Here is a 16,013-nt window from a genome sequence, read left to right as displayed (position 1 = left end):
CTGAGCTTTAAAAGAGTAAATACTGTAAGTGATTGAGGGAGACAAAGGTCAGGCAAGGATATATACAAATGCTGTGTTATAATGAGAGAGACTTGACAAACGGCCAAGAATACTCTGTACTTGTTGATAGGGAGCAGTATCTATGGAATGTTCTCTGTTTATTCTCATGTCCATGTTTGAAGGTTAAGGAGGGTTGTCTAGACCCACGTTGTAGGTTACGCTACGGGCTGTATTTTTGTATGTGTTAATGTTAGGCAGAGCAATATTGTGACTAAACACTTCAGAGAAATCCAAATCAACTATCTTCATTAGTAAGAGCTAATAACCTGAGCTGTTTGAATGGAGTCCGCCCACCATCCTCCTCCGTTAGTTGAGCTAATATTCATTAACGGGAGGCTTTGATGGTGATCAGCATAGATCTTCCCACTATGGATGTAAATTGAATGAAATCCCTAAGACGCTGTCTTTATTGAGGTGTATGCTGAACAAAAATCGAAACGCAACATGTGAAGTGTTGTTCCCATGTTTCATGAGCTGAAATAAAAGATCCCAGAAATGTGCCATACGCACAAAAAGCTGATTTCTCTCATTTTGTGAACAAATTTGTTTACATCCCTGTTAGTGAGCATTTCTCCTTTGCGAAGATAATCCATCCACCTGACAGGAGTGGCATATCAAGAAGCTAATTAAACAGCATGCTCATTACACAAGTGCACCTTGTGCTGGGGACAATAAAAGGCCACTGTAAAAGGTGCAGTTTTGTCACACAACACAATGCCACAGATGTCTCAAGTTTTGAGGGCGTGTGCAATTGGCATGCTGACTGCAGGAATGCCCACCGGAGCTGTTGCCAGATAATTAAATGTTCACTTCTCTACCATAAGCCACCTCCAACGTCATTTTAGAGAATTTGGCAGTACATCCAACCAGCCTCACAACTGCAGACCACGTGTAAGCACACTAGCCCAGGACCTCCACATACAGATTCTTCCGCTGTGGGATCGTCTGCAACCAGCTACCCACATAGCTGATGAAACTGTGGATTTGCACAACTGAAGGATTTCTACACATACTGTCATAAACCTTCTCAGGGAAGCTTATCTGCGTGCTCGTCGTCCTCTCAATGGTCTTGACCTGATTTCAGTTGGGTGTTGTTCTCACCTTCAATGGCCACTGACACGCTGGATAGGTGTGCTCTTCACGGATGAATCCCGGTTTCAAATGTACCAGGCAGATGGCAGACCACTATGTATGGCATCGTGTGGGTGAGCGATTTGCTGATGTCAACGTTGTGAATAGAGTGCCCTACGGTAGCAGTGGGGTTATGGTATGGGCAGGCATAAGCTACGGACAACAAATACAATGTAGTTTTATCGATGGCAATTTGAATGCACAGAGATACTGTGACGAGATCCTGAGGCCCATTGTCGTGCCATTCATCAGCCGCCATCATCTCATGTTTCAGCATAATAATGCACAACCCCAAATCTCAAGGATCTTGTCACATATCCTGGAAGCTGAAAATATCCCAGATTTTCCACGGCCTGCATACTCACCAGACATGCCGCCCATTAAGCATGTTTGGGATGCTCTGTATCGACGTGTATGACAAAGTGTTCAATTTCCAGACAATATCCAGCAACTTCGCACAGCCATTGAAGAGGAGTGGGATAACATTCCAGGCCACAATCAACAGCCTGACCAACTCTATGCGAAGGAAATGTGTCACACTGCATGAGGCAAATGGTGGTCACATCAGATACTGACTGGTTTTCTGATCAACTCCCCTACATTTTTTTTAAAGGTACAGTATCTGTGACCAACAGATGCATATTTGTATTCTCAGTCATGTGAAATAAATAAATTAGGCCATAATCTATGTATTTTTATTCATTGATTTCCTTATGAACTGTAACTCTGTAAACCTATTGAAATTGTTGCATGTTGTGTTAATTATTTCTCAGTGTAGATTCAGATGCAGTTTATATGTTTCAGCTATAGGCTAAACTCACGAACGAACTAGACCAGCAGGATAATAATCTAATACATTTTGTCGTCTTACAGTAAGAGTTGGTGTCCTCAACCATGTTAAATGTTACATTCTGATTATGCATTTAGCTTGTTGTTCCTCCGTCCGCAGGCTTGTCTCACCTGCACAGAGATGTTCTGACAACCCTTGTCTTCCAGACTCAGTTAGACTCTAACCTTCATATCCCTTTGACTGTGTGCAGTTGTGGATCCATTAAAACTGAAAAAAAGTTGTGGTTTTTGTAAAAGCATCAGAGGACAAAGCCAAGGTGGTGTTGGTGATGGACAGCACTTAGCTTGTCTGTTCTGATACAGCTCAGTGATTCAGGCCCACATAACAGCTGCACGTACACACATGTAGAGTTTTATGGGTGTGCTTATTGCCTCTATCTGGATGAATAGAGGATTCAAGTGTGTGTGTGTGTGTCCTCAGAGTAGAGTGTTTCCCAAACCCGATCCTGGGACCCCAAGGGGTGCACGTTTTGGTTTTTGCCCTAGCACTACACAGCTGATTCAGATAACCAACTCATCATCAAGCTTTGATTATTTGAATCAGCTGTGTCGTGCTAGGGCAAAAACCAAAACGTGCACCCCTTGGGGTCCCAGGACCGGGTTTGGGAAACGCTGCTCTAAGTAGTGTGTCCTCTGATTTCAATTTCAGTCTTTTCACACCTCAACGTCAAAATGGCTTATTTCTCCCCCTGTAAACGTCTGTGGAAATGTAGAACTTGTTTTATCCATTTTCTTCTCTCTGATAATACAGTGCATTCTGAAAGTAGTCAGACCCCTTGACTTTCCACATTTTGTTACGTTACAGCCTTATTCTAAAATGTATTAAATAAAAAATGGTCCTCATCGATCTACACACAATATGATCAATAATGACAGTTTATAAAAAAACAAATAAAAACAGAAATACCTTATTTACATAAGTATTCAGACCCTTTGCTATGAGACTCAATGGAGCTCAGCTGCATCCTGTTTCCATTGATCATCCTTGAGATGTTTCTACAACTTGATTGGAGTCCACCTGTGGTAAATTCAATTGGTTGGACATGATTTGGAAAGGCACACACCTGTCTATATAAGGACCCACAGTTGACAGTGCATGTCAGAGCAAAAACCAAGCCATGAGGTTGACGGAATTGTCCGTAGAGCTCCGAGACAGGATTGTGTCGAGGCACAAATACCAAAATAATTCTGCAGCATTGAAATTCCCCAAGAGTCTCTCTTGACAGGCAACAAGACCGCCTGGGTTGAGGCCAGCGTACGTCTGCTGTAATGTAATTGATTGCCAGCGTGAATTATGGGAATTATTCCAGTGAGTTATTTCAGTCTAGTGAGAAACAAATACATTTAAGAAACATAAAACAAATTTTAAATAACTGGAAAAGAAGCCAGGGAAATAGATCATTTAATGTGGGAGATTACATTTCTCTCACTCAAATGAAAAATATCAATGACTTCGAAAGTCTAAAGAAATGTCCTACTGTGGAGAAAGTCTGTTCCTCAGTCATTGTATTGGATTAGTGTGTTAGTCATCATATGGGGAACGCTTTGCCAAAAACAAAATCATCCAAGACAAGGCTTCCACATAAACACGCACGCACACACCCTTTGGAGAGGAATGAGACAGCTACCATCACTCTGCTCTGATCATACACCAGGATCCTGAGGCCATCTAGCCTCAAGCACTTTCTCTCACACGTACACACACAGCATGGCTGGCGGGCTGCACCTTGATCCTCTGGATCTCCTGCTGTCTCGAACAGCATCTCTGTGAGTTGAGTGCCCCTACTGCCTCCTTAGGCAGCTTTATTTAACTAGGTAGGCCAGTTGAGAACATGTTCTCCTTTACAACTGTGACCTGGCCAAGATAAAGCAAAGCAGTGCGACAAAAACAACACAGGGTTACACATAATCAAATGTACAGTCATAGCCAAAAGCTTTTAAGAATGACACATTCATTTTCACAAGTCTGCTGCCTCAGTTTGTATATACTCCAGAATGTTATGAAGAGTGATCAGATGAATTGCAATTAATTGCAAAGTCCCTCTTTGCCATGCTAATGAACTGAATCCCCCAAAAAATGTCCACTGCATTTCAGCCCTGCCACAAAAGACCAGCTGACATCATGTCAGTGATTCTCTCATTAACACAGGTGTGAGTGTTGACGAGGACAAGGCTGGAGATCACTCTGTCATGCTGACTGAGTTTGAATAACAGACTGGAAGCTTCAAAAGGAGGGTGGTGCTTGGAATCATTGATCTTCCTCTGTCAATCATGGTTACCTGCAAGGAAACAATTGCCGTCATCATTGCTTCGCACAAAAAGGGCTTCACAGGAAAGGATATTGCTGCCAGTAAGATTGCACCTAAATCAACCATTTATCAGATCATCAAGAACTTTAAGGAGAGTGGTGCAATTGTTGTGAAGAAGGCTTCAGGGCGCCCAAGAAAGTCCAGCAAGCGCCAGGACCATCTCCCTAAAGTTGATTTAGCTGCGGGGCACCAGCAGTACAGCGCTTGCTCAGGAATGGCAGCAGGCAGGTGTGAGTGCATCTGCATGCACAGTGAGGCGAAGACTTTTGGAGGATGGCCTGGTGTCAAGAAGGGCAGCAAACAAGTCACTTCTCTCCAGGAAAAACATCAGGGACAGACTGTTATTCTGCAAAAGGTACAGGGATTGGACTGCTGAGGACTGGGATAAAGTTATTTTCTCTGATGAATCCCCTTTCTGATGGTTTGGGGCATCTGGAAAAAAGCTTGTCCGGAGAAGACAAGGTGAGCGCTACCATCAGTCCTGTGTCATGCAAACAGTAAAGCATCCTGAGACCATTCATGTGTGCTTCTCAGCCAAGGGAGTGGGCTCACTCACAATTTTGCCTAAGAACACAGCCATGAATAAAGAATGGTACCAACACATTCCCGAAGAGCAACTTCTCCCAGCCATCCAGGAACAGTTTGGTGACAAACAATGCCTTTTCCAGCATGATGGAGCACCTTGCCATAAGGCAAAAGTGGTAACTAAGTGGCTCGGGGAACAAAACATCAATATTTTTGGTCCATGTCCAGGAAACTCCCCAGACCTTAATCCCATTGAGAACTTGTGGTCAATCATCAAGAGGCGGGTGGACAAACAAAAACCCACAAATTCTGACAGTCAGGATGTGGCCCAGAAGTTAATTGACAGCATGCCAAGGTGGATTGCAGAGGTCTTGAAAAAGAAGGGTCAAATATTGACTCTGCATCAACTTCATGTAATTGTCAATAAAAGCCTTTGACACTTATGAAATGCTTGTTATTATACTTCAGTATTCCATAGTAATATCTGACAAAAATATCTAAAGACACTGAAGCAGCAAACTTTGTGAAAATGTATATTTGTGTCATTCTCAAAACTTTTGGCCACGACTATACAGTCAATAACACAAAATAAAATAAAAATAGACAAATCTATGTACAGTGTGTGCAAATGTAGAAGAGTAGGAAGGTAGGCAATAAATAGGTTCTAGAGGCGAAAATAATTACAATGTAAAATTAATACTGGAGTGATAGATGTGCAGATGATGATGTGCAAGTAGAGATACTGGGGTGCAAAAAAGCAAGAGGGTAAGTAAAGATATGGGGATGAGGTAGTCGGGTGTGCTATTTACAGATTGGCTGTGTACAGTGATCGGTAAGCTGCTCAGACAGCTGATGTTTAAAATTAGAGAGAGAGATATAAGACTCCAGCTTCAGAGATTTCTACAATTTGTTCCAGTCATTGGCAGCAGGGGGTGCTGAGATGTTGGCCAGGGTAGGGGTAGCCAGGTGGAAAGCATGGCCAGACGTGGAAAAATGCTTATTAAAATGATACATTTTCTACCAGGTGTCAGAGTATGTGAGCGGAGTGGAGCTGGATCCTGCCCAATTTGACTGGAGTGTGGAGCAAGTTTCCCAAAATTTGGAGCTTTGGCCTTCTAGTCCGCTCCAATTTCACTCCAGTAGCGCTCACTTCACGAGCTCAGGGCATGCATCTGTAGTCTACGTGTGTGCTGCTATAGCACCTTGCTTTAGCTACTGTCACCAAGTATCCTAAATATTTTCATAAAGAAACTACTAAAACACACAGGACCAAGAGCAAGAGACGAAGTGTGGTGACTAAAGAATCATTGTGGAATCTGAAAAGACACATATCCCGAAGGCAGGATAGTGTACTTACTACGTGCACATGCTAACAGAAAGGAATGAGGTGGGTAGCTAGCTAAATGTGTCATTGTAGCAAAGTATTTATGAACAAAGATCTGACCTCTTATACAATAGGCCATCATAGATTTTGGCCCAATAGTCCTGGCATATTTCCTCTTTCAAGGAGCTTTCTATTTTGATCAGGTTATTTTACCTCAGATCTTTTGGGCTTACCTCCAGAAAAAAAAAAAAAACGATGCATCCTGCCCAGCCTGGCAAGAGTAGTCCGAAGAGTATTTAGCATCCCAGTAGCTCTGCAAGTGTGGAGAGAATATTCTCCACTGCTGACCTGCTCTCCAGGCACCATCGCATGAACCTGAAGCCACAGACTCTGGTCAAACTCGTGTTTCTAAAAATTAATTCAAAGACACTGAAGACTGAGCCTAATAAGGCATTTAAAAAAAATGTATTTAATGTTAAGCAAGTCACAGCCTATATGTGCAATTTATAGACTATAATGATTTAATACAATGAAATGTTGTTTAAATGCTGAGTGCTTAATGTCTCTGCCAGCCTAGTGTGTCACACTCACAAATGCTTCAAAATATATTTCTTTGTAGACTAAAACCTTGAAATAATTTAAATAGTATAGCATATTTAATTAGGCTACCTGTCTGTCTCTTGACTTATTTAGTGTTTATATGCTGTTTAGTACATTCATGTAGCCTATTTGAAATGATGAGCGATTCTTAGTCACCTTTTCATTCAAATCATATGGTTTGGTTTCGATACTTCAAAACCGAATGGTAGGTCCAGGTAGTTAGAAAAACAGATGTGTGTTGGTTAGAGCTGTGGTGGTCATGACGTTTTGTCAGACGGTAATTGTCAAGCAAATAACTGTCTCACGGTAATTGACCGTTAATTAACATAAACACATTTAGCATCTCCTGGCTTCCACACGCAGCCTACAAGCCACTGATGCAGACCTTTGGAACATCCCTATCTATAATAAATCCAGGTAATATAGCCTACACCTTCACAATAAATCCATTATTGATATTAGACAGGTCTAAAGAAGCATGATAATGTAGTCTATTTCAGAAGACCAGAATAGCATATTATGAGTTGCCCCTATGTTAGGTCCTGATCTGGCTATGCCAAACTGCTGTGGGCTACACTAGTTCATTTAGCAGACAAGATTTGCTTAGAATTCCGTGACATTATTTGATAGTATGAAGAATACAATTGAGCAAAGCGGAATAAAATAGAAAGGATATTTTCTCCAAGCGATTTGAGGGAGTGCTCACATACGGCTGTTCTGTGTTGAGCGGTTAACAAAGAAATAGGTCAATCCTATATGCTTAATATAGAGTTATTAATTTTACTTTAGTTGTTCTACTAACATTGTTTTGATTTTTAATACGTTGCATGATGTGACTAATGATGATTTGAAAATAGTTGCTTGAAAGGCATGAGCTCTGCTTTGTTTTCTGTGCAGGCTGCACACACTACATCAGTCACTCATTCACAATTTGACAAGGACTTGATAATGCCTAGAATTTCACGGCACATCCCCTTTGTGTGTCCGTAATGCACCCAAATTAATACAACCACTAGCATCCCGAAAACTTTTTTACACAATGTGGCTGATGCAACAGATTAGAACGTTTATCTTAAAATGTTGATAAACTATTAGGCTATTTCTTCACATTATAAGCCCAGCAATGTGCACATGGTAGTAGGCTATAAGCGCAAATGTTCCATTAGCGGAAAACACCATTATCAAAAGTAATCGCAAGAGCAATTATGCATGTCATGCTTTTATTATAAAGGTGCTTTTTTTATGGTGAAAATTATCTTCCCCAAACTTGAAACTCACACGCTGCTTATATATGCCAGTTAGGCTCTACACCCCTTGTAAAGCGGGTTAATGTGCTTAATTGTAAGAAGTTATTTGGCCACTTTAGTTGTAATACAAACCATATTAAAACATATAGGCCTATGGGCTAGGCTACATGAGGTGTGCGAATATGATTAGAAAAAGTCACACAAAAAAACACTTAGTTTCTTATGCTGGGCATAATTCACGTGTTAATATATAATTCACAAGTGAGAGGATAATATTGTCAGCCATCAGACTATTCTTGATTTAATCTTGACTTTACATATATTATTTAGTAAATGTGTGAAATTTGTTTTGTTTTAGAATGGACCATTATCATGCACCTGTCAGCGGGGAAAATACATGTGATCTATGCACTTAAATAGTGAATGGAGGATGCTTTTTCCTGTGGTTTATTCTCATGCCAGCCAGGTAGGCTATACTCCTGTTGTAAATATAAGCAATGTGCTTAATATTAGGAAAGTTGAGAAACAAATATAGTAGGCCTATCCTATATAAAACTGAGCCGCCTATTTTTAGTAGAGGCCATCCCTCTGTTTTCTCACACCTATTGAAACGTTGCGCAACATGAGCTCATAGGCTCTCATGAAGTGTTTGATTAGAGGGACAATAGAGTGCTGAGTACAATGCAGTCTACAAATCTGGTGTGTCAGCCCACAATCTGAAATTGAGCAAACAGTGTAGAATTTAAGCAACCAGGAAATGACAGAGCAATTTCCGCTAGATAATACAGCCACAAATTCAGAACAGCTTTCCCATTTTGACAACAGTTGCTGCTCCGGTGGTAGAAATCAATAGGTGAATATCACAGCCAATCACAACACTGGTGGGGAAGTAATACTGTGAATCACTATCGTTATCAACAAATATACAGTAACTGTCAAAGGTTTGGACACACCTACTCATTCAAGGGTTTTTCTTAATTTTTTTCTTTCTATTTTCTACATTGTAGAATAATTGTAAAGACATCAAAACTGTCTCTGAGTAGGTGTGTCCAAACTTTTGATTGGTGCTGTATATTATGGACATTTCCAGAAATTACAATGCAAAAATGTAAAATATCCTATGTGTAGCACCTTTAACATCTAAACATTAAACCACAACAGCCTTCAGAATCACAAGGTGCAGGCTCCTGTTCACTGAATGTGAGATAGCTGGCCAGTGCCCTCTCACATTGATGAGAAGGAGATGATCATTTTATAATAAATAAGTTATTTTTATTAACTTGCATGACATACCAGCAGTAACCTTCACACACTGAACACCATTTCCCGTTCAAAGAAACTGCAGTGCTTGAGGGAGGAGGCCACAGGTGTGTGCAATTTGATAATTAGCAAAGCTTGCAAGCAGTCAGCTGACAATTAAAGGGACATCCCACTGGGCAAAAACGTGTTTAATCAACATGGTTTCAATGTAATTTGTCAAAGTATTGTGATGTGGAATCTAAGGGGAAAATATGTTGGATTTGAAAAAAGTCTAAACTATTGTTTTGAGGGTGAGATTTCCATCACATGATTATGTAATCATGGTAACTCAATTTCAACAGAGAAACCTTGTAGAAAAAGATGTTGAATTTGTACCTTTTAAACCAATGTCAGGTCTTCACCAGTATATCCACCATCAGGAAAAACAACAATAGGCTGAGCAGCACCACCTACTGGAGAATTGATCTATCTATGGCTACCATTTGGTCTCCCATCCAGGGTTTTAACGAAGCCCAGCCCTGCTTAGCTATAATACTGTCACTAACTATTACCAATGTGCTATTGTGAGAATGATTGTTAATAGATCTCCATTTAAAAATGAAATAGATTCACTGTTAATATCAAAGTCATTCCAAAGGGTAGGTTAAACAGAGCAAATGAAACGTAGCTATACTTTCAGTCATATACCATCAATGATGCTATATAGACCTATATAACACAGCTATTGTTTTAATTTAACCCATAATAATAAAATAGACCTATGATTTCAAGCTCTGGTTGATTTGAAATTGTATGATATTTAGCCATGTTTAATTGTTTGGTTGTCAAAGCAACCAAATATCAATATTTGAAGGAGATTCATCTTCTGCTTGGATAGTTCCATCTGTGCCACGGACTTAGTCTGGCTTTAATTTCAGTCTGTCTAAAAATGTATAATTGATATGTTGGATTCACGTCTTTACCTCAACCAAAAATGAAAGTGAAAGAATAGGACTAAATCAAATAAAACATTATTTAAAGCGCATTTAAAGTTTCATTTGATCTAGTCCTAATGTATAACTTCAATTTTTGGTTGAGATGGACATATGAATCACTTTTGAAATACCATAAATAGCCTATTAACTTGTTGTCAAGTTAACAAATGATATGTTGAATTCACATCTCCAACTCAAACAAAAATAAAAGTTAAATAGGATTAAGCCAGTGTCTCAGATGGAACTATCCAAGCAGTAGGTACATCTCCTTTAAATGTAGATATTTGGTTGCATTGTCAACCAAACAAAATTCAGTATTACTTTTGTAATACGTAAATAGCCTATCTTTCAAACGAGTGTAACATTCAACCTTAAAATGGCCACATTGAGGTTACTGTAACTATACATTTCTACTTATGTAATCATATAAAGCGTGCATGTTCAGGATAGCATGCATAGGTCATCACAGGTCTGTGGAGATCTTCACAAGTGCTGTTATAATCTGCAGAAAATATCGAATGACATTGATCACTTGCACTATGTACTTTATGGTGCGTTTTTAAATGGTTGAAAGAGCAGTGATAGACATTTGGATGACAACTAAACTGAAAATTAGACATAGTTTTTCCATTGGAATTTGTTTGTGCTTTTAGATGGTTGAAAGCATAGAGAAAACACACTGGAAATTCAACTAACTTTTGGCTGTCTTTTTGAGTGGGTGAATATAGGTTGTAATCATTAATCAATGTCTCCACCAAATATTATCCACGTTGAAATACGTGGTGTGCTCAGTGGGTTAGGTTGAGCTGATTGGAAAAGATCAATTAACATGTGATAATGAATTGACATTTTAGGATCCTAGCTATATAAACACACAATAAATACATTTATAGAAATTACAGGGAAGGCTACTCCTTCACACAGAGAATGTACAATAGCTCTAACAACCATTCGATGAAACAACTAACAGATGATTATCTACCACATTCTACACACACCTTGGGGACCAAAGGTCGTCCTCCTCCTGTGGTGATTGGCCACATTGTTTAGTAAACACGCGACATGGCTGCTACACACCTGTCTGGAGCTCTGATATGGTCAGAGTAGCGTGTTTGCTGAATCTGATGATTGTGTGTGTGTTCATTTGATCCACTGTAGCCATGTACAGGGCCTTCAGAAAGTATTCATACCACTTGACTTACAGTACTCCACATTTTGTTGTGTTACAGCCTGAATTGAAAAGTGATACAATTTATTTTTTAAACATTTTTACAAATGTATTCAATTAAATGCATAAATATATAATTTACATAAGTATTCACACCCCTGAGTTAATACATGTTAGAATCACCTTTGGCAGCGATTACAGCTGTGAGTCTTTCTGGGTAAATCTCTAAGAGCTTTGCACACCTGGATTTTACAATATTTGCACATTATTCTATTGAAAATTCTTCAAGCTCTGTCAAGTTGGTTGTTGATCATTGCTTGTCTTTCCACAGCCATTTTCAAGTCTTTCAATATCGTCTTGGTAAGCAACTCAAGTGTAGAATTGGCCTTGTGTAAGGTTATTGTCCTGCTGAAAGGTGAATTTGTCTCTGTTGGAAATCGGACTGAACCAGGTTTTTCTCTAGGATTTAGCCTGTGCTTAGCTCTATTCCGTTTATTTTTATCCCTAGTCCTTGCCGATGACAAGCATACCCATAACATGATGCAGTACCCACCAAGCTTGAAAATATGAACAGTGGTACTCAGTGATGTGTTGTGTTGATTTGCCCCAAGCATAAAACTTTCTATTCAGGACATAAAGTTCAAATCTTTGCCACATTTTTAGCAATTTTACAGGGTGCATGTTTTGGAATATTTTTATTCTGTACAGGCTTCCTTCTTTTCACTCAGTATTGTGGAGTATCTACAATGACATACTTAAATGTTGTTAATCCATCATCAGTTTTCTCCTATCACAGCCATTCCATTCTGTAACTGAGTGGTTTCCTTCCTCCTTATTTAGCCTTGACATAACAAAGGGGTTGAATACTTATTGACTCAACCCATCAAAAGGACATTAGTACAACAACAACTGGCCAAATTGTGCATTTATTTTACATGCACACACACTTGCAAGCACTTACGCACACATACACACTTCCCTCTGGGGGAAAAATTGGTTGATTCAACGTTGTTCCACGTAATTTCAACAAAAAAATAAATGTGATGACATTGAATCAAAGTGGAAAACTGATTAGATTTGCAAAGTCATCAAGGGATTTTCCTATTAAATAAAAAAAACAATTTTTTTAGCCTAAATCCAATGACATGGTGACATCTTTTGTTGATTTCACGTTGAATTCATGTTAGTTGGTAACTCAACCAAATGTAAATCAAAACTAGATGTAGAAATGACGTCTGGGCCCCGTGGGTTTATTGTTGTGCTCTGTGAATAACCAAGCATAGTGAAGCAGTTGCATGTTGTTTGGATTAGTAAACATGGAAGAAAGGTTTATGTTGCTCTGGTTTATATTTTTGAATGCTGATTTCTGTGCTGCCTTTTGCCTTTCAAGCCTTTCAGATACAGCTTTGCTTTGATTAAAGTATATTTACTGGAATAATGAGAGGCTAAAAGTCACCCAGCCTGGTTTGTACATTCCCTCCTCACTCCACTATGTCTCCAAGGATACACTGGAGTGGTTTTTAAGATGAATATTATCTTGGTTGTTTTTTTAAGCACCTCTAGCATCTTATTCACAAGTGATGATTCTCTAACAGGTTAGAGCTCAACCGCTGGTCAAAAACACGTGTTCCCTAATCACATTTAAGGAGTAATTGAGGAGACTATGATGGAACGGAAGGATGTACTAACTGGAGGAAAGTTACTAAAAGTTGGCAAAAGTAATTAAGACATTATTTCATGCTCACTTCTTCCTAAACATGTTGATGAAGCGTAGCTAGGTTCCCCAGAGCGAGAGTGCAATAAAAGGAGAGGCCGACAGCTTGGCTTCTTTCTTTCATAGAAATGAATTATTCTAGATGTTTGTACAGTATAAACCTTTACACATACACCCCATCTCCACCCCCACCTCGCTCCTCATTCTCCTTCTGGGTCTGTTTTCATAATCACATGTAAATACAGTTATGTAATATTTATGGACCCATTTAGAGCAGACGGAAAATTGATTAGACTACAGGAAGTAAGGATATTTCATCATGCCAGAAGTAAATTAAAGTATTTATAATATATTTATAATGTAGTCAAGGTTGGCTTTAGCTTAGTCCCCGCTGATCCCAGGAAGGAAATTAATTTCCTTTAATGAAGTTGCATTAATAACAGTCAGATTGGAGAGAGTGGGAGGAAAGGGAAGGAATCAATGGTTTCTCCTCAGCTTCACGTTGCCGTTGACATTGTGGCTGCATGAGTTCTATGGATCTGTCTCATGGCACACTTGTATGACTTTATTTATTGTGGCTGGACACCAGTAATTCATTTTTTGGGTACAAAGATTCTGAATGTATGACCAGATATTGCTACCAGGGTGATTTGTCTAAAGGAGTTGACAGTCTACAAACAGAGCCTATAATAATATAATACATTGTACTGTATAGCCCATCTTGCCAATTAAAGGAAGGAATTTCTGACATCATCAAAGCCTCTCTTCTCAGTTTTATAAATCATGTAAAGTACTGCTGACAGACTGCCTGTCTATTTTATAATACACAGGAAGAAAAAAACATATCCTTCAGGCTTTTTGATCAAAGTTACTTGTCTCTTTTCCTTATGATCCCAATCAACTAACAGGGATGTTCAGATGGTTTATGTGCTGCTCCAAGACCCTCTCCAGCTCTCCCTCGAAACATTGCTCCTCCCCAAATATCTACCCCCTCACCCCCCCTGGAGCCCCCGCTGGTGTAGAGGAGTCTAACGCCACTGGTGGCTGTTGAACTGGTCCTTCTAGCCGGATAGGAACAACTGACAACTTGTGTGATTAGGAAACAGTTATCCAGAATGTTTTATAATAGTGAATGTATTGTCGTTTCCTACCAATGTCTTGCATTATAATTGTTGCTTGCCTTAACACTGTGTGTTCACTCTCTTCTACTATGAGTTTTTCTTAACACTATGTTTCCTCTGTCTTCCAGGGTGAGTGTTCTCAGAGGTGCTACAATATCTTTGTCCTGGAGACTGTGTGTGTGGCCTGGTTCTCTCTGGAGTTCCTGCTGCGCTTCATCCAGACGCCGAGTAAGTGTGTGTTCCTGAAGACGCCCCTCAACATCATCGACGTGGTGGCCATCCTGCCCTATTACATCACTGTGATCGTAGACTCTCTGTCTGAGGGAGGGGAGAAGCCCAGCGGCGGGAACAACTACCTGGAGAAGGTGGGCCTGGTGCTGCGGGTACTCCGGGCCTTGAGGATCTTCTACGTGATGCGTCTGGCGCGCCACTCCCTGGGGCTGCAGACCTTAGGCCTGACGGTCCGACGCTGCACCCGCGAGTTCGGCCTGCTCCTCCTGTTCCTGTGTGTTGCCATGGCACTGTTCTCCCCGCTGGTGTTCCTGGCGGAGAGCGAGATGGGCGCCAAGTATGACTTCACCAGCATCCCCGGCACCTACTGGTGGGCGGTGATCTCCATGACAACGGTGGGGTACGGGGACATGGTGCCGCGTAGCATCCCGGGTCAGGTGGTGGCGCTCAGCAGCATCCTCAGTGGGATCCTCCTCATGGCGTTCCCCGTCACCTCCATCTTCCACACGTTCTCTCGGTCCTACCTGGAGCTGAAGGAGGAGCAGAACAGAACACTGAGACAGAAACCAGACTTCCAGGACTCCAGCAAGTCTCAGAACAGCGAGGACTCGGCCGAGACGGACAGTTAACATGGCATCACTGAAGTCGCCTCCTCTGCTTTACGCAGGAAGTCCATCGCCCTTGCGTCACAGAGGAGGGCCATGCAGACTCAAGACTGAGTGTATGTGCAACGTGAAAGCCTTTTGGTGTGCAGTGCACTGTGGGAAACTCGTACTAAAGCTGGAGGATCTAAACAGGGATGTGAAGTTTTTTTCAAGCTTAAAAAGAAAAGGAGCTCCAACATTTTGTGACCCTCCATAGCTCTGTCCATCAGAGTGTGTTCAAGAGTTTCTAAGATTTTATAAGACAGCTGCATAAGTCTTTTTGCTGACATTACTGGTGTATAGCTGATCACATTATAAAATCACAAGTTCTCTGTGGTCAAAGGACATTTCACCCAGGAGTATAGAAGCCCTACAACACAGGAGTATAGCCCTACAGCACAGCATGGGGAGAAATCTTCTCTCTCACAAATATTCAGTATGATTAAAGCTATTATTTTAAGGGAAAAAACACTACAAATATTATAATTTTGGTATATATTTAGGATAAGAAATATTGCAACAAGATATAAGTGCAATAAGAAAGATTATTTAACTATAAACAACACATTTACATATTTCAGAATGCTTAGTTTGCGTCTATATAGACTCAGGATCTGCATATTTTAATAAATGTAAGAAAACCATGACCGCGGCTGATGCAATGTATGATTCTACACTTTATTAAATTCATTTGATCCCATGATTCTGTCTGGGGGTTTTCCTCCAATTTCCTCTGAATAATAATGGCCTTGGCTCCAGACATGTTATGTTCAATCTAATCAGGGGCGCAACTTTGGTTTTAGAAGTGGGGGGGACATAATTATTATTTTTTTTTATACAGTTGGATAAACACTCC

At 40.3% G+C, this 16,013-nt stretch overlaps 1 protein-coding gene across 1 annotated transcript in view; it reads left to right on the top strand.

Moving 5' to 3' along the window:
- LOC139372660 (voltage-gated potassium channel regulatory subunit KCNG2-like) overlaps positions 1-15,804 on the top strand; it is a 33,370-nt gene extending 17,566 nt beyond the window's left edge. Inside the window, exon 4 of the mRNA XM_071112439.1 lies at positions 14,411-15,804. Within this exon, the coding sequence (XP_070968540.1) occupies positions 14,411-15,142 (732 nt within the window). The 3' untranslated portion in view covers positions 15,143-15,804. The remainder of the gene's footprint in view (positions 1-14,410) is intronic.
- Positions 15,805-16,013: the final 209 nt, after the last annotated feature.

Source organism: Oncorhynchus clarkii, chromosome 18 (assembly GCF_045791955.1).
Source record: "Oncorhynchus clarkii lewisi isolate Uvic-CL-2024 chromosome 18, UVic_Ocla_1.0, whole genome shotgun sequence".
Taxonomy (NCBI): Eukaryota; Metazoa; Chordata; class Actinopteri; order Salmoniformes; family Salmonidae; genus Oncorhynchus; species Oncorhynchus clarkii.
This window is presented reverse-complemented; position numbering and strand designations above follow the sequence as displayed.